The following is a 20,139-nucleotide window of genomic DNA, read 5'->3' as shown; positions in this document are numbered from 1 at the left end:
TTTAAAGTGTATAGAAATAATTTCTAAATCTTAATTCAAAATAATACATTTAAACACGGAAGAAGATTAAGTCAAATCATAATGCTTCGTCACTTAATCAGTTACGAACACAAAAAACAAAAATTCAGTTGTCATAGAATTGATAATCACAATACGATGTAAAAATTAATAAGCCAAGTCATTGGGAAGATCCGTTTCGGATGAGAAAGAGTTTTGTTAGATCCTGCTATACTTCTACCAATAATTTTCAATTACTCAAAAAAAGAAAACAATTTTCGCTTGAAAACAGTTCTTGAATAGGTAAAATAATTAAAACTTTTAGGGCCATCCATAAAATACGTACGCACCAAATTGCTCATCACCTCCTTACTCATTTCCTTACGTACGCATATGTTCGCTAAAATTACACCCCTTCCAACTTTTTCATTTAATTCAGATGTTAAAAGTAAAAATTTTTCATTTTTAAGGAAGAACTTCATATTATAGAAGGTTGCACACTTGCAAAACATCTCATTCCATCTTAACAGTACGTAAATAAATGCCCTCTATTTCGATTAAAGACTTGTTTTAACAGACTCAATGTAGACAATTTTGAAATATCAAAATGTAAAAACATGAAATTACAGATAATCAAACTGTGTACGTACGCATCTGTACGGTTTTAGTTTGACCCCTTCCTTCCCCAGTGCGTACGTAATTTCTGGATGGATTCTTATCCAACGATTCCAAATTCCAGAAGCTTTGATGAGTGAATTTAACCCAACCTAGATCTTCAAAAAAGACAAAACTGTGGAGGCTATTTTCGAACAATTCACAAGATCCGCAAGATCCAAATAAAATTCCCTGAATTTTGTGTGGATCCCGTACGGAAGATTTTTGATAATGAACGAACAACAGACTGCTCTAATTTAAAAAATTGGATGAAGTTTTTAGTCAATATAATTCAAAAGAAAGAGAAAATATCAATTTAAAGAATCAGAAATCCCCGACTTTTTACTGACTAGTCAAAATTGAACAAAAAATATCGATGACTTTCCCAGATTTTAAAACCAGAATAAAACATTGAAATCATAAAAAAATATTGACGTCAGCAGAAATTTGTGTTTTTTTGTAAGAACATATAAATGTTAAACCCCGAGTGAAGTAAAGGTTAAAAAAGCCCCGGGCTAATTATTTATTAAATAAAAAGGTCGGCCTTATTCTGATCTTTTTCCGGATTTTTTATTGTTTTTCAAATATGACATAAAATTTCAAGTTTTCCAGGCGCGCTACGGTCCCTTTTTGTCCCGAAGGGAACCAAACTTATATCACCTAGGGATAAACAAATGATCATCTTCTACAAGAACTAGACGCACAGGCGTTATAGGTTGTACTAAGCTGTTCTCATCATCGTGAATAGCTTCACTTAATAACTCCTCTATATGCTCAGCCTGCGGAGTGCTTAGCGTTTCGTGTGGAGTCTCCAGATCAACAACAACATGGACAGCTTCTTCGGTTTCTTCATCCGCTGAATCAGTAGCTATCTCCGTCTCAAACCAGTCTTCAAAACTTTGTTCTTTTTCCGACACAAGGCTTTCCTCTAATTCATGAGGTGTTAAAGTTTGATAGTTTGAAAAATCTAAGTCACCTTCTGGTAGATCAGAAGTTGGAAAATCATATGATAATTCGTCAGAACCGATCATGGGCGACTCAAGTTCAGACGCGACACTTTTGTCGGATTGTCCGTCATGTATATTAGAATTTTCAGTTCTATTTGAGGAATGGCTACTGACACTAGTACTGTCAGGAGGTAAATATAATGTCTCATTTGGTTTTGACGTGACGGACTTGTCTTTAATTTTCTCCAATTGAATAATGTCAACATGTTTAAGAATCGATTGGTTAAACCGTTGAATAGACACCTAAATGAAACAAAAACGAACTTTAGGAACTGTGTCTGTTTTGCTCGATTTGCTAAAATAAAAATGTATATATATTTGTATTTATGTATTTCTGCATCCATGATTAAATCAGAATACTGAAAATATTAACTCTTTTCAATAGGGGCTAATTTATCAACTTTATCCGACCTCATTCCCAGGGCTTTTTGTTTTTTATTTATCTGTCCATATAAAAAGAAATAACAAAGAGCAGTGGAAACAAGGATGAAACCTTACCATTGTTTTGTAGTGCTGATCAAGATAAGAAAAACTTTTGTCTGTTGTAGAAACTTTTCGCAAGCTTTTATCCCTAAAAAAATCATATTTAGGTAAGTCAGGGAAACTGTCAGTCATCAATGCATGGCATTATACTCATCGACTTAAGTTGGGTTTTGAAAACATTGCCGTGTGTTTTCTTTTTTTCTATCATTCCCTCTCCGACTAAAGTTGCCATGTATTTTTTTTTTCTATCTTTCCCTCTTCTGTAATCATTAAACTTTATAGTGAATATGAAAACTGGTTGATTGACATAAGTAGGAACACAATTGGAACATTTCAAGAAATAATAGACTGGTGATAACGTTTGTTCCTAGTTAGGAAAAATTCACAGTCAGTGATGAAAAACTTTTATTTTCAAAATTAGCCACTTTCCCTGTTTTTTCCTCGATAACCTTATCGAAACCTTATATAAGATTTTTATAATTTAAGATCGACAAATAAACTTCGTAAAGGCTTAACAAGTAAAAAAATGAAAGTGTAAGTTATAGCAAGCAAAATTAAATGACCAGTCCCTACCTATCAAAATTTCGGATTCCATTAGCTATCTCGTTCAGACGCCTCAAATTTTGTTCTTCAAATGCATCAAAGAGGTCGGCCACAGTCGGCCGACAGACTTTTTGTACGTCAGATTTATTTCCGTATTTTGAAGTTGCACAGTTGGAGCAACTAGTAGAACTATCAGTATTTTTACTGTTTGTGTCTGCTAAAGATTGCCTAACAAAGGAATGGTCATATGGTGTCCCTCCTTTTGTGTCATTTTTACACGAGTTCATAATGGTATTACTTGTTGTGAGTTGTGTAGACGGATTAAATAAGATCTCTTCGTTGCTGTCGTCGTTAAACGAAAGTCTTGAGACTAGAAATAAATAAATAAATAAATAAATAAATAAATAAATAAATAAATAAATAAATAAATAAATAAATAAATAAATAAATAAATAAATAAATAAATAAATAAATAAATAAATAAATAAATAAATAAATAAATAAATAAATAAATAAATACACCATGTTACATATGCGAAACAAAACAACAAACAAACAAACAATAAAAAAAACAATTAAAAACACACACAAATAAACAAACAACCTCTTTTGTTTACGTTACTTTCCAGATCGGTATCTTTCTTTTTCTTTAGAATTGCTGTTTCCAATAAAGATTGAACTTCTTCTCCCTATAACAATAAAACAAACTTAAAGAAGTAAAATTATTTCTGCATAGGTAAGCGAGGCAAAACTTCCAATTAAAAAGTCCATCAGTTCATGCTTGGAGGCTCGTCCAAGGTTTTTGCTTGTTATTTAAACTTTACACAACAATGGTGGAAGACAGCCTGCTGACAGTGAAGTCTTAAAATGCTAGTGTACACTCACCCTAGCGTATTGCAAAGGCGTCATCCGCATTTTGTTTTTCACATCAGTCGACGCGTTGTAATACAGGAGTAAGCGAGACAAGTCAACGAAATTCCATCTGAATTGAAAAATGTTAAAATAAAAAAAGGGAAAAGTTTTTAAACAGATTTACTTTTCAAAGGGAGTAAATTCACTACAGGGGAGACATACCTGGATGAATCATGAAGGGGAGTGTTACCTCTTTGATTTACACTGTTCACATTAGCTCCGCTCTAAACATCACAGAAATGGAAAAGTCAACACATGTGTAAAATAATCAAGGTTCTCGTCTTGTTTAGCGCCAAATATTAAAAGAGCCTCAGAGTGTCTAATTGAATGCATTGCCAACGAAAAGATTCATGTGTTTCGAGAAGGCAAAATATCTTTCCTTTTCATTCCACCTCATGTGAAAAACGCATCAGGTGCGTTGCATGTAAATTACTACACAATATGTAAAACAAAATATCACCAGTTTGAGTAACATCTCAAAAAAAATCTTACCTGTAGAAGCAAGATGGCTGGTCCGATATGACCATTTGTGCAGCAAAAATGTAAGGCTGTGTTTCCACCAGAATCTTTTATATTAACCTTTGCACCGTTTTTCAACAGAAATGAAACACACTAGACAAAAACACAACTTCTGTTCATGGAAAATACGTCAAGTTGATAAATATTTTCGCAAAATGACCTAACCCTAACAAAGAACTTAAATTTTCGCAAATCTACTAGCACTTTTTCGCAATTTTATTTAATTTCAGGTCCATTCATCGTCAATTCAATTTGCTCATATCACAGAAGCTTTTCGTTCGTTTCATAACTACAACGGATGAAATCAATTAACAAACGTTACAGTTTAACAAGAAAAAAACAAACGAAAAAAAACAAAACAAAAGGCTTAAATATAATTAAGCAGAAAAACGTAACAAAGTACACGCTACAAAAACTTATTAGAACGCATAATGCGCACGAAGAAAGGTGCTAACTAACACATTGAGTCTTCTAGGTAAAGACACAAAAAATGGCTCACAAATGCAAAACATTTGGGAGTATACAATATTGTCTGCGCGGGGTAGACTACAGCATTTTATTACAGTTCAAGCATTTTTGGCCATCTTTCACCCTTCCACTCTAGTTTTAAAACCTCGGTTCCCACATTCTACAAACTTTCGATGTTTCATAAAATATTAACTCCACATTTGCTATTGATTTTCAAATATTCTGGAAAGAATATTTTTAGCAAATAATTCATTTGTAGATTTTATTTTGGAACGGAATAATTTATTTTGTAAATTTAGATAAAACTTAATCAATAAAAAAAAAATAATAAATAATCAATTTAAGGTTGAATTACCATCCAATATTAAAGCCTTTGTTATTAGCAACTAACATGAGCCACCCTAACTTCATCTTCATTCACCCGAAAAGAGCGCATTAAAAACCACAAAGAAAAGTTAGAACTTAATCACATTGCTGGTAACTACCTCGATGTTATTGTATTGACAAGCCAAATGTAACGGCGTACGATGATTTGTTTTTGTTTTCACGTTGGGATCTGCACCCGCTCTCTTAAACAACAGATTCACTATCTTTTCATAACCATGCAGTGAAGCGACATGGAGAGCACACACTCCATCTTGGTTGCTCATATTGGCGTTTATTGAAATGGATTCGTTTACAACTTTCTAAAAACAAGAAATTTATTAGTATGGGTGCAAATATACGGAAGTTTTGGTATAATTGAGAGTCCTGGAAGCGAATTCAGTCCCCTCTACGTAACCTGTGTGTGACCTACAACCTGCGTTCTGAAAATAATAATCTCATACTGCTCAGCCCTAGTAACAATAAAAATAATAGAGACAGGAACAAAAAGGACACCTTTTGAAGCAATGCACACTTTTCGCATTGACAAAGTGGATGACATAACATGTCTTCTATACGTCCGACGTCAGGATCATCTGCAACCGCATCACTTTCGTTTGGTAATCCAAGTTTCTGCTCAACCTAGAAAATTCATTTATCATATTAACTCTACTGCATCTCCACCCTGTTGTTTGTTTTTTCTTCCAATCATAAGGTTAACAGATATAACAGCCAGTCGTTATATATTTAAATTCCCGGGCTTTTTATTTTAAAATTAATACCACCTAAATATTGAAAAAAACACATCAACATCACGTTGAAAATTCAAATAACCCGAATTAACTTTGTTTTTAATTCGAAATTTATTATATTTTATTAAAAAAGGTGGCCACTGCTTTGACATTTTAAGTTAGAGGGTAATTTAGGCCATTCTAGAATGGCCAGTTGCAATGAAATTTTTTTTAAAATGGACAAATTTTCAAGAGGGTGTCAACATAAAAGTTGATATTGTGAATTTTTTCTTTTCTTTTTTGCTGTAGAGATGAACCGGACCTTTTAATAATAATAAATCCAAAATGTTGATAAAGCAAGAAAACAACCAAAATTGGAGAGCAGAACGAACGTTCCAAAGTTTTGTAACAAGAAGCCATGTTTTATGTTCGTGATGTAAAATTAATACAAAAAAATCTCGAGTACTCACCAATTCAATGTCTCCAGCCGCCACTGCTTTTAGAAGAGTCGCAAACTAAAAATAATATAAGGTTTCGGTTCACTGTATGGCAAGATGGCGGATGCTTTTGTATAGCTTAAGGTCCCAAATGTGATGTTGTTTATATGCTTGTGTCGCAGATTTTACATTGGATGAATGTGCAAATGCATGGGATAGCAAAAAAAATATATATATAATTAACAAATTTTGACTTTATTGGCAATATCAATAATGCATTAAAATATTCCCTAAATGACCAACCGAGTTTTTTAGTATCAAAACTGGCACGCACACTAAAATAAGTGTACACCACGGTAACGTACAACTGAAAGTACACACACATACATCGCGTTTTCTTCTCGATGTCTTCGGCGAGTCACGTGACATATCACCATCGGTTGTGGTTGGTTGCTGCATTGCCGATTGCTACACAAAAGACAGATAAAGTGTCTTTCACAACCAATAACTAGCAATGATATTTAAACAAGTTTTCCGTTAATTCCGTTGTCTCAAATTGACAACTGACACTCCAGGAAATATAAACATCCTATTTTTGTGAAAACACAAACAAGAAAAAATAGGATACGCTTCTTTTATTTTTGAGCGTTAAATATCACGCTAAACGTTTTGCGCGTAATTTCTGTACGAAATAAAAGTTGACCAAAAATTACGTACGAAAATTACGTACGAACTTTACACGAAAGGTAACAGTCAACTCTCGCAAACTAAAACATTCATTGTTTTTAAACAGAAACTCGTAGCATTATTTCACAACTAACAACAATGAAAGGCTATCGAGATTAGACTAATCAATATATGTTCTGCGTAAGTTTGACCATAGCATTATTTCACAACTAACAACAATGAAAGCACTTTAAAACACAAACCTACTCACATTGGAAAAAGGTAGATAGATGTAACCATCTTCTTTTTGTTCATCCTGGGTATCTTGCAAAAATATTTCTTGAATCTAAAGTAAGGATAATTCTTCTCCTTAACAAACAAAACAAGTAAGGATGTAGCAATATTTTCCACAGTAAATCAAAAATTAGTTTTATTTGTCAAAACTTTGAGGGGTTTAATAAAAAGATTATTTTATAGATATTGCTTAAAAGTACAGCAAAACCCTGCTAAGTAGAGTGAACCCTGCTAAGTAGAGTGAACCCTGCTAGGTGACAAAATTATCGTTTAACGTACCTTTATATTTAAGGCACACTGCAACGGAGTGTTTTTGTTTTTATTCTTGATGTCATTCGATGCACCATTTTTCAATAGCAGAAACACCAACTTGCCTATCAAAAGAATTTTCGGTATGACAAGTGAAATATTTTTATCAAACAAAAACCCAACTTTTCTCCTGTAAAAGTGGCAGTAGTATTTTTATTTGTAAGCTTGACGACATACGAAAAAAAACAATCTCTCCCACAAGCTTAGGAAGCATGATTGACTTGGTAACAAATCCAGACACAGGTATAAGAAGACTTGCGACAAGAAATCCACAAAAACTCTGCTTGAGGCAGTAAATAATTGCAAAAGAGATTTTCTAATGAATTCACATTCAAAAGCTTAGATATTTGTAACTCAGAGACAAAATCACAATTGGTTTGATAGTAATTTGTTCCACACGACCTAAACAAACACTAAAGGGTTACATACTGAATCCCCATCGACTGGCAATGTGCAAAGCAGAGTCGCCATGTTCGTTTGCAGCATCTATATCAAGTTTTTGTTGATCGTTGTTTACCATTGTACCAGAACAGAGATACTCTACGCACTAAAAAGTGGTCACAAACATAACACTGCTGTAATAACACGAGTTACACGAGCCCTTCAGATTCCTTATCGTAAATGTGGAAGAAAAAGTCTTATCAGGGGACCTAAAAACTTTATGCATCATGTGTTTATAGTTATAAACACATGATGCATAAAAAAGATAAAAAATGTACTCTAAATAAACACCCCAAGATTTTAGAATTTTTTAAAATCGTATGAATCGTAATTTCCAGGAATTTCAGAATGGTAACCTACGGTTTCCTAATAAACGCCTTCATGCTCAAGGCATGAACAAAAAGAAAGTGTGGAGCAATCGTTGTACAACAATCAGTGTTGAGCAACCGTTCAGTCCGTGCTGAGCAACCGTTGTACAGCACTGACTGTTGTACAACCGTTGTACAACAGTCAGTGTTGAGCAACCGTTGTATAACAGTCCGTGTTGAGCAACCATTGTACAACAGTCAGTGTTGAGCAACCGTTGTACAACAGTCCGTGTTGAGCAACCGTTCAGTCCGTGTTGAACAACCGTTCAGTCCGTGTTGAGCAACCGTTCAGTCAGTGTTGAGCAACCGTTCAGTCCGTGTGGAGCAACCGTTGTACAATAGTCAGTGTTGACTTTGTTAAATACACATTAGAATTTGTTGCACAACAGTTACAAGTTTCATAGTAACAAGCCTTAAAAAACACACATTTCTTACGCAATACTACCTGCTTACAAATCAAAAAAATAAATACACACAACCAAACATTAAGCGAGACTTGCTCTGTTGCAAAACAAGTCCATAATTGTAAGTAATTATCATGAAAATGTACTTGTTTGTTCTCCTTACACAAAAAAGCTGGCAGCTTGAATACACGTTATGGCTGGTCCTTGATGTGTAAATAAACTTACCATTTCATGACCATTTGCCACAGCGAGATGTAGTGGTGTATTGTTAGCATTATCACAAGCATTTATATCTGCACCATAATGAGTTAAAATAACCTAAAGGTACATTTGTGGAAATATTACCACAAACTGGAAATAAAAATTAAAAACAAATGTCCTGGTTACATTTTTAGGCTGTAAATTTACTATTTTTTTGGATGTTTTTGTTAAACTACTCATTTTAAGCAGAAAAAAGTGCATTGAAAATCATGTCAAAAATATAACATAAATTTCAAGATATAATTTTAAGGACAATTCAGCTGATAATTGAAGCGTCGTAATTTGCTGTTCAGACAGAACCCCTCTGTAACAACTTCAACATACAGTGACTTTGTGATGGCCTCTTTGGCATGCAAGATGCAGTGGCGTACTCCCATGATAATTGGTTGCATTAACCACACCACCTTTCTTTATCAGCTCGTAAATAATAGCCTCACAACCTAGAAAATACATAGTTTAAAAATAAATAAAAATTTGTTTAAGTTTGTATAAACAGATAAAAAAACGTAAAAAGCTTTTGCAAGATGTTTATAAAACTTGGTTCTTTAGTGAAAAGTGGGAATGTTAGATTTAATAGAAAATCTTAGTATTTTCTTTAAAGAATAAACCAATCAATTTTTGTAAGGATGAATGTGTGCGTATTAAAAATACGCACAAACAGTTGTTAATTAACCTTTTTTGATAATTTCTAAGATGGCATCGCTACACGAGTTAAGACAGGTTTAGGAAATAGAACTTAAACAGGGAAATGTTTTTAAAGTAGAAATATAGCGTAGAAGGAAAAAATAACTGAGTTTGATAAATCAGCCAATATAAAAAAAGGGACAACTTTTTAGAGTATGGATTTAAAAAAGAGAGAGGCATTCTTTACCATTTAAGCAGAAGTGGTTTTACCATGTATATACGATACTATAAATATATAAATAACGGTACCAAATTCAGCAGCCTGGTGAAGAGCAGTGCATCCAATGTCATCTCGTGAAAAGACTGTGACTGCAGTTGGATCCTTGCGTTTACTACAAAAAAGCAAAAAATTCAAAAACGTTTAAGAAGGACCAGCAAACTCAAAGTGGACACAGAAAGTAATTGATTTAAAGTTTCGAGACAGGTTAATTTAGGGATGGTTTTACTGAAATTTTTCTAACAGCCTGCTTTTCTCACACCATGCACTTTGAAACACTGCTTTTTTAAGAATTTATGTAATTCATAATGGGTATGTGTACAACTTACAACGTAGTCAAAAAAAACTTAAAGAAAAATAGATTTTATAAATAGGCTTGATTGTAGTTTAAATAACAAATTAAAATTACTGAACTGTCAGGTTAATGTTTTGATCCTTAAACTAAATAATTATTATGCAGGTACTCGCCATGTCATACATTCTTGCGGGAAGAAACATTTGCAGTTTTAAGGTTTGGAGAATTCACAAAATTAAATAAATTAAACCTCGTGAGGAGCTTTTCACAAGCATCACAAGAACATAACGGATGGCACATCAGCTCTGTTGCTTCTTTCATAGCTGTGATACTATCATTTAACATCTTCGTAACTTCCACCAGTTTATTTGATCGGATATTCTAAAATTAAGTAAGACGGTTAGATAGTAATTTTAAGCGCTATTAAAACAATTATTACTCTCGGGATAGACACAGAACAGTCTAATCCCTGAAATAGCATAGGACAATGTAGATCATCTTTCATCAAAACACCAAAAATAAAAGATGGGATAATAAATTTTATAGAAAAAAATAACATAATGGATACAACGAAAAAGTTTTTGCAACAACTTACTTCAAATAAAATATCCACAGCTGAAGGCCCGCAATTTTTTTCATTAGTTGAATCCAGTCTTTGAAAAAGACTATTTACAACATTCTGTCTCTAAATTTTAAATGTACGTATATATAATATAATATAATATAATATAATATAATATAATATAATATAAAATAATATAAAATAATAATAGGCATATCTTATTGGGACAAAACAACAGCAACAACAACCAACCACAACAACACTAAAACTTCATTTTCCCTGACTGGTGCTTTCTACTGATTTCTAAGGTGGCAGTAACCCTTTCAAAATCCAAATTTTACATAATTAGCTACTAAAAAAATATAAATATATCTATATTTTATAACACTGTCGTCACGATTATCTCCAATACTATTCTCTATCACAAAAATATTCAGTTCCAACATTTTTTCTTTAAACTTGAAATATCATGCAAAAAAGATTACATAATTATTAACGAGAAACGATAATATGGCGCGTAATGTGGAAATTTTAGAGTACTGCACTACGCGAACTTCAAATTTCGGTATCATTTTTGTTGTTCTTCAAAATGATGCAAATCATGCAGCGATGGAAACGTGTGCAGAAATATTTTTATTCCCAAATATTTTTATTCCTGCTACCTAAGAATCTTGCAAAAAAAAGCCCATTGTTATAAAAACATTCTCAACTCCTTTTCACCAAAATTAAATCAAAGTTATTTAAAAACAGAAGTAGAAGAAAAGTTATAAGGTAGTTAAAAGATGAAACTCTTAAAATCTCTTTTCTTCTTTATTATATATTCCTAACTAGAAATTCTTGCTGACTCAGTAATTTAGATGAAAAGTGAAAATCATTTTTGTACATCTCAAGGTCCATATTTTCAAGAGATAGTAAAAAAAATTTATGTATACATAAAATACTGAGTACGTAATGCAACTGTTTGGGGAGCTAAAAGAAGGGTTACTGTCACCTCAATCATTCCCTAACAAAATTCTATACTACTAATACTCCATAAGATTTTAATTACCATAACCTGCACAATAAATGTTCATATTATAAGCTTTTATTACATTGTTTTACTTAAAGGAATCAGAAGATTTCTCCAAATTGATTTATTCTGATGTTAAATATACTTAAGGGAAGAGAGTGTTTGCAGGAAAAAGCTTCTGCAGATCTACACAATTTTTTTCTTTAGTTCCGACTCTTTTTCATGAACTTTGTGTTACAGAAATTCCAAGAAGATCTTTCTGATTAAAACATTTTTGAGAAACTTTTGTTTGCGGTTTATAACTGACCTTACTTCGCGCAGGAATAAACTTTTAACGGATTTTCCAAAAACCCGCAAAAGCTGCAGTTTTTTCTGCAAACACATTAGTCCCTCAAAGTACACATGCAATGTACCTATATATGTATATACCTGCATGTGGTTCATCGTAATCAAGCTGTCTAAACGACCAGATCTAACATGCTCAATGGCCGCTTCTGTTGATGATAAGTAAAATCTAAGTTAAATTACAATACTGTAGAAAGCAGCAATAGCAAAAATTGTTGAAATATAATTAATAAAGTAGTGTACTTACTGAAATTCATCGCTTTTACTTCTGGAGAAATGAAAGTTCTGCATGTATGAGAGATTTGCCAACCTAACGTTAGCCAGGAAAGGTATGGTGTGAAGTTTGTGGTGAGTGGTAAAAAAACAACAAATAAGGCTCTTTAGGATGTTTTATAATCATTTCAAGAATAAAGATAATCAATTCTTACCAGTTTGGAATTTCAGACTTTACAACGAGAAAAACAAGTGCAGGTAACAGGTCATCAGCAGTCACCAAATCATCTAAAAGGGAATTATGTTTGTTCCTAAATCACAAGGGTATGAAAAGGGAGTTAACAAAAGAAAACACAATTCACTGTACCTTCTTTTCTCAGTCTCGATGCTTCTGACATAGAAGCAATAGTAAATTTTAAAACGTAGAGCTTTTCCAATGGTGTAGTGAACTAAGATATTGAGAAAATTTTTTTTAATCATGTACAAATTATCATAATACTGGTGACAAAGAAATAATTTTTGAGAGTCTGTTTAAGAACATTGTTGAGAAAAAAATTACTCAAACTTTGATAAGATATTGAATTTCTATCAGAGATGTTTGAGATAGATAAGAGTCAAGAATGAGAGTGTCTACTGTATGTATAATAGATCAGAAACCTTCTTTATTTTATAACAATATAGAAAACAAGTCAATGCTTATGCATATTCTTATAAACACCTATTATAGGATATATAATTAACGTCTGTGTATGCTTACAAATGGATACCTATAAATCTTGGGTAATCCAGCGTTCTGGCCTAAATAGATCGTCTATTTTGTACTCACAATATAATTTAAAATTTCTACCAAAAGAAATTTTCCTGTTATTATGTATGTGATTCGTGGATCTTTTAATACTCTTAAAATTTAATATAAAATAATACCTTGTTTAGGTTAGAGAGAATCTTCTTTGCTTTAGGTATGTTTTTGCTGAAATGTATAAATGTAGCTATTTTACTCCATATCCTATAGATTCTGCAGTAACAGACAATTTAGGAGACCCTGCAACATATCGAAAATTGAACGTCTTTCAAGTATTGCCAATTCTTGGCAATACTCTAGTTTTTGTGGTGACCCATGCAGGTAAATTTTGTAAATTATACAGCTTATTCAGAAGAGCTACTTAAATCTTATCGGCGTACCATAATTGTGTGTTAATTCCCAAATCTTTTACTTGTAAATCAGCTAAGTTCCGTGTAGTTTTGTTGAAAGCAGCATCCTAAGCGATACAACCATTGTAGATCATCTTCTTTTACAGAAGACAATGCAAAAGTACAAGTACACATACTTCTTCTGTTAAAAACGAGCTTATCCCTTTGAAAACATGTTTGAATACACCATCCGTAACATAGGTCTAAAAATATATAGTTAATTGTTAATGAAGGTTGCAGAATAACATAATAACACGAATGGATCGCTTTAACCTCATAATAGCTGGCTTTTATTTATCATACACACTGATACATAAAAAACCTAAATTTTGTCAAAACGCATAAAAGTTAAAAAAAGAGGAGGGTGAATGCAAAATCTCTGAGATTCCTACCTCAACAGCTACTTTTAAGTTATCCATAAATGCTTTATTAGACATTGCAGGTCTTCTCTAAAAATAAAACTATATATCAATAACACCATTGTTTATCTTTCTAAAGCAGCCTCATGCAACAAGCAAATTAAAGCAGTTTAATGCAACAAGCAAATGGACTTACCAAATGAGATTCTTTTAAGCATGCTTGTATAGCTCTTGTAAACACAGCATTAACAGCGTCCTAAATTACATATAACCATTAAATTTTTTAAAAAAGCACTCGTTTTTACACATACTTTGTTTGTCATCTGTAACTTATAGCATTGCATCTGTTTCTAGTTAAACAATCAATATATGAGTTCACAAATGTATCACATCCTGACTTCCTGATTTCTATTGTGAGGCCATTTTTGTTTTGTTAGTGTTATTATATTTTATACAAGCAATGAATACCATTGTATGACGAACAGATTCTGATGCCAGTCTTGTGTATGTTGAGTTAAACAAACTAATTATTTCATTAATATGTCGCTGTGATCGCTTTGTGCCTAATAAAGAAAATATGATAAATAATAGCTGATTGAAAAATATGTTATTAAAAGATAGAAAAAAAATGTTAAATTTTCCTTCATCAGCAAGCTCTTGATGCCATACAAAGAATTTCAAGTTACATTGTTTATTAAACAATTAGCTCATGTTAATTGTGATGACTGCAGTAACTTCCCTGTTGCTTTGTACATACTAATGTTCTTAGGATCAGATATAAGGGTTTAAGACTATATTGGCCAATACACGATAGGAGGGTTGCCATGCCTACCTGCTTCTTTTAATTATCAGGTATCAGACCTCTAAGATGCCTGGTTTTTTAGGACAAGGCTACAAATACCTGTACATTGTCCATTTAAAATTTTGGGTTTATAAGCAACAGTTAGAGCTAAAGATTCCCACTCGCCCTCCCTATACTATTAATAATGCTATGTAGGTTTTGCCAAAGTAACAACACTTCTTTTGTTTTTATGTGATGCAACTCTGGTCAAAGGATGGGGAGTATCACTGACTCGTCACCACATAACATTCGTCATCACGACCATTGTTAAAGACAGAGTGTTGCTAAGTGCAATGTGTGACTGGTTTGGACTGGCTTATCACCAACGCATCAAAAATATGGAGACACTGTTGCTTTAGCTGCACGGTTTCCATGAACAACCATTTTGCTAAGAACGTTGTCAAGGTTTTAGTCCAGCAGTGGGAGCAATAGTCCTGGCTAATTACCATGTGTCTGTTTTACTGACCGGGATGTTAGGTTTGCCAAGTCAGCCAAAAAGGTTGGACAGATACATGGGTGTGGCTAGTTTATTATATCATTACTTGATATTATTATTCTATATCATTAGTTTATAATATTATTATTTATTTTAAAGAATAGGAAGAGAATAATGAGAAATGAGAATGTAATGCCCTGGGAGACATTCATGATGAAGTGCAGCCAAGATGTACATGTCATTGTGAGTGTGTCATACCATTGAAGTGCATTATGATGGAGAGAAAAATGAGATATGCTGTGGGAAACACTCACAATGGAGTAAGATATACATGTCATTGTGAGTGTCTCATAGCATTATGATGAAGAGAATAAGGAGATATTTCTTGGGAGACACTAACAATGGAGTGCAGCCAAGGTATACCTTTCATTGTGTGTCATACCATTCAAGTGCATATGCTGGGTTTATTACTGTCTTTGCCTTGGGCAAACATTTGGTGTTATTATCCGATTATGATTATCTGGCAATACATGGGTCTGACTCGCCTGTCCTTGTTTAATCTTGTTGCCTGGCATCCCGATCCATGCCCCAAATATACAATTGCGTTCCAATGTGAAGGATGTTGTTTAAATTTATTTCATAATACAATGTTCTATTATGTGTTATTCTTAAAGAGCCCAGACAATTAACAAATTTTTTTTAAAAAAAATAGAAGCAGCCTATGAATTGTTGGATTAAAATGGAAAACAAATTGTAGGATCATGTATATGTATTATTTTGGAGTTTTTTATCGAGCTTTGCACAGAAATAGTGACATTTCATCAAAAAGAGCTGTGTTTTGTTTCCTTTTATATTTACACCACACATTTAATCAAGTGTTAAAGTAATTGACTACTCTTTTAAAATTAAAGTTAATATACCTGTACCAGACCACAGAAAATCAATACAGTTTTGTAAAGTCTCCAAACTCTGAACAACAGGCTGTGCATGGGACGAAAATGCTAAAAATAATATGCACAGAGATGTTAATATCCAATTGCAACAGAAATACAACAATCCGTAACAACTGTTAAAAAACAACAACAAAAACAAAAGTAATATGCTGTATGTGTAAGTACCTCCACCGCCAAGAGGTTGATCTATGCATAAAACATGATAACTTTCTTCGTTTCTGTTAAAAAATGTCTCTTCAAATAGTATTTGAATCTAAATTAATTCAAATAAAAAACTTTTTTTTATTCAATATTTAATTAAGTAAAGCATTACAAAATGCCTTAATCCAGAATAAAAGTATATTTAAAAGGAAACAAATCAAACACTGCACTAATATCATGAACTTACAGATTTAACATCTTCAAATCCCTTTGTTGTAACAATGAATGACCCATTAATTTTGACCTCCTGGAAAGTAAACATATAACAAAAATAGATATGAGTGAAAGATTCAATAACATCAACAGATCGGGCTGGCTATAGAAATTTTTAAATAAATTTCAAGACCACTAAACATAGTATAATATTTTCCTATACGTTCTAAATTGAATAACAATTTTATTCTGACTGCGATGACAAGGCATTTCAAAGAAACAAGAGAACAAACAACTCAAATAAATGAAACGTATACAAAAATCTTGTGAGTAAAGTAAATACCAATGCAAAAATGACTGTCATAAAATATAAAAAGATTCTTGATACATAAAATTTTTTTTAAAAGGGTGTTTTCTTTGACTTTTTCAGACCAAACAAACTCCATAACTTTCTCCTTGAGTTACTGATAATTTATACACTAAATGATTTTTACAAGGCGTAAGGCGTAAAACTTACCTTTTCATTTACTGTTTGGTATGTATTATTTGTTTCATTTAACAGTTGAAGGAGATGTGTTTCAAATTGTTCTTTCTTATATTGTGAACGAGATGTCGTTCCTTTCCTTGGGATACATACCTGCAAACAAAAAAAAAATAATGAAAATATTTCTTGACATTTCCTGAGGTTTCTGGGGCTGCCTTTATGAGGCCATTTTAGGGCATGCTCAATTGCTTGGGAGCTCTAAACCATCTTCTGTTTTATTTTTCTTGGTTAACTGAAGTTGCATTGAAACAGATTATAAACATTAGAACAATATAAAGAAATAGAAAGATTTACAGAACTCTGTTTTCTATTCACCTTTAATGTTAGATTAACTCAATAATATCTCAGAATATTGTTGTTGTTGTTGTAGTCTTAGCTTTCGGAACAATTTTATGCTAACCAAGGAAAAATTGATTTAGGTGTGCTACATAGATGCGAAAGGCAAAACTTGATGAGAAGTTGACAAATGCAAAACACATACAAAAAGTTTTATTGAAAAAGCCCGCAATTCAAGTCATATAAAATTGCCGAAACACACTTTTCCTATGCTGAATGTTTTTAAATGTGTTTTTTCTACTATGGATGATATAAGTTTGTCACAAAGAGTTCTAAAAAAGACTAGTTATAGGTCTCACATGCAAACATTTAATTTTAAAAACTTTATTTAAACATTTTATTCTATTTTTATCCATTTATGTACATATAATATACAATATTTTTTTTATATATACTTAATACTTCAAGTTAAGGAAGAAATCTTGTTGTATAATTTATGGAACCCCAATAAATGTTAATGATAATAATTTTTATTGTAACAAATAATTCTGCAGACAACCAATCAAACTAAATATATAAATTAAAATTTGGTATAAGTTCATCCGATATTTGTTCTGAAGCATACCATTTGGAATGAAAAATAAAAGGGATCAACTTTACCAACAAGGAAAAATGAGTCAGAAATAAAACAGAAGGCAGGGACAAACTGAAAAAAGAAGAACAAGAGTTTCAGTAACATACTTTTTTTAAGGTTCCTAGCAAAAACAACAACTTTATCTTATTTAAAAAGACTGAGTTTCTTCAGTTGATGAGTATTCATCGCTGTCTCCAATAACATTTGCACTGCTGGTAAATTTACCTTGATAGCCCTCTAAAGTCAGGTTTTTTAACTCACTTAAATACAGCCTTATCCACTGCCTGAAAAAATTTAGAAATTGCTTTCACAACTTTTGCCTGCTTCACCATGGTCAAAAACGACCATTTTTTAAACAATAGTGACACATTTCCTACCCCCTGTTACTATTTTCAAGATTTTTTAAAAAAAACACACTTCTATTTTGGACACATAAAAGGTTTTCATAATTAAAGCTAGAGAAAAAAAATAAAGTTCTGGTTCATGGTATTATAATTAGCCTTGAATTGTCAAATTTATAATGCTCAACATGGGTACAGAATGCAAGTTTACAATAAGTAATATTTTTGAAAAAAAAAGATAAAAAACAGGCCTAGTTTAAAAATGTAAATGAGATAAAAAAAAGTGTTGACTTCACCCTCCAGATTAAATTGTAAAGAAAAAAAAAAGTTTGTAATTCTATTCAATCACTTAAGTAAACACAACCATATATTAAAAACAATATGAGTTTTATCGATGTTCTGTAAATTACATTGCAAAAAAAACATGTGTTTGAAGAAAAGATAAATGTTACATTGAGTTGGTTTGATTCTCTCACTCTCAAAGTACTGCAAAATATTTCGTGTGCGCCAATTTTTGTGCATGCGAAATGAGGTTGGTGTGCACAATGTTTTTTTAAAAATCTGATATGATGATTTTATTGGATTACAATTCTTATCAGCAAACCTGTAAAACGAAAGGAATTTCAACATATTTCAGGTGGTTTTTTGTCTCATTGTGTTTAATTTGAGAAAACATTTAAATCAAATCAGAATGATCAATAATAGTTTTTTGTTGTTGACGTCATCAAATTCAGCACTAACTTTGAATTTTGTTAACGATTTTGAATGTGAAATGATATTATAGAAAGTCATAATTGCTGTTTACATATTTGAGATATTAGAGAAGTATTTAAATTTGGTGTAAATTTGTCTTACTTAGCAACGTTAATTTAACTAAATTATTTAGATTCAAAAAAATATTGCCCGATTTTAGTATATGAATCTAGTTTTGTTTGGTTATATTCTTACGTTTCTGACTTGTTTCTTATGGATTGGAGCAGATGTAAAAATTATGATGACGTCATAGGGGGAATGGGAAAAACATCAGAGGAGTCAGAAAAAAATCAATGATATAACAATAAAAATACATGACAGTAAGAACAATGGAATCAATAATTGTTGTATAGTTGCGAAGAACTTAGTAACAATATTAATACACATAAGACACAAAATAATATAACAATGTAAGGTAAGAAGTTAGCAAAAATATTTTTTTCAGAATGTTACTCAACATAAAAAAGTGTTGCCATGGCAAAACTTCAGCATAATTCCCCCAAAATATTTTGGGGAAAAAAGCTACATAAAAGTTAGGAAAAGTCACAAAATTTGAAGGTGTACCTATAAACACATAAAAAGTTATTAAAAAAAGTTTAAGAGTGGGGAAGCACGAATAGGATTAACCTTCTACAAACATGCTTTCATTATTTTACAATGATATAAAATAATTTCTTTCTTTTAAGCATAAAAAGGGGATGCTGACAAAAAGGTAAACACAAAATGTTACAATATTTCAGCTTTTTTAGCCTAATTCCATAGAGTCCTTAAAAGGTTAAAAGTCCACATTCTTTACAAACACAATACACTGCCAGACAAAAGGCATTTTAAAGAAAAAAACTGTTTTTTAATAAAGTATTGGTTAAAACAATTCTTTACAGTGAAACAAACTTACCGTCCACCTGTTGTCTGTTGCATGCTGGTATAACTCTTTTCCTTTGGTAGTCAATGCTTTATAAAAAGGATTAACAAGCAAATCTTCATCATAATCCATGGCCTGATAGTTTTTTATTTATTTCTGTAAATAAAATACACATATAGCCTCTTCACAATGTCAAAACTTAAAAACAGACAAAAGACTGGAGCTAATTTATTGGCCACCATATCATTATTATGAATGGTGGCCAATAAATTATGCCACAATCTTTATAACTTGAGTTATTGAAAATGACCCTGAAATAAAAAGGATTGGCCTTAGCCCGAGGACTATTTTTATTGCAAAAAAAGGTGTTTACATATTGTTAGTTTTATCATCAGCTGGTCCGAAGAAATATC

At 32.0% G+C, this 20,139-nt stretch overlaps 1 protein-coding gene across 1 annotated transcript; it reads right to left on the bottom strand.

The window, feature by feature from the left end:
* LOC130614892 (ankyrin repeat domain-containing protein 27-like) lies at window positions 1–19,903 on the bottom strand. Its single transcript, XM_057436362.1, has 34 exons — window positions 19,760–19,903; window positions 16,834–16,953; window positions 16,351–16,410; window positions 16,128–16,215; window positions 15,930–16,010; window positions 14,201–14,295; window positions 13,929–13,988; window positions 13,766–13,822; window positions 13,511–13,576; window positions 13,365–13,441; window positions 13,107–13,152; window positions 12,550–12,631; window positions 12,398–12,470; window positions 12,217–12,279; window positions 12,054–12,138; window positions 10,649–10,738; window positions 10,304–10,434; window positions 9,791–9,873; window positions 9,182–9,297; window positions 8,822–8,914; window positions 7,813–7,930; window positions 7,354–7,448; window positions 7,052–7,126; window positions 6,502–6,582; window positions 6,148–6,192; window positions 5,463–5,588; window positions 5,069–5,269; window positions 4,089–4,208; window positions 3,759–3,820; window positions 3,570–3,666; window positions 3,289–3,373; window positions 2,715–3,054; window positions 2,157–2,229; window positions 1–1,901 (listed from the first exon to the last, which is right to left on the bottom strand). The coding sequence occupies exons 1-34, from the start codon at window positions 19,856–19,858 to the stop codon at window positions 1,308–1,310; spliced, it is 3,777 nt and encodes a 1,258-aa protein (XP_057292345.1). The 5' UTR covers window positions 19,859–19,903; the 3' UTR covers window positions 1–1,307.
* Window positions 19,904–20,139: the final 236 nt, after the last annotated feature.

This window comes from Hydractinia symbiolongicarpus, chromosome 11 (genome assembly GCF_029227915.1).
Source record: "Hydractinia symbiolongicarpus strain clone_291-10 chromosome 11, HSymV2.1, whole genome shotgun sequence".
NCBI lineage: Eukaryota > Metazoa > Cnidaria > Hydrozoa > Anthoathecata > Hydractiniidae > Hydractinia > Hydractinia symbiolongicarpus.
The sequence above is the reverse complement of the archived record's forward strand: the minus strand, read 5'-3'. Positions and strand labels throughout refer to the sequence as shown.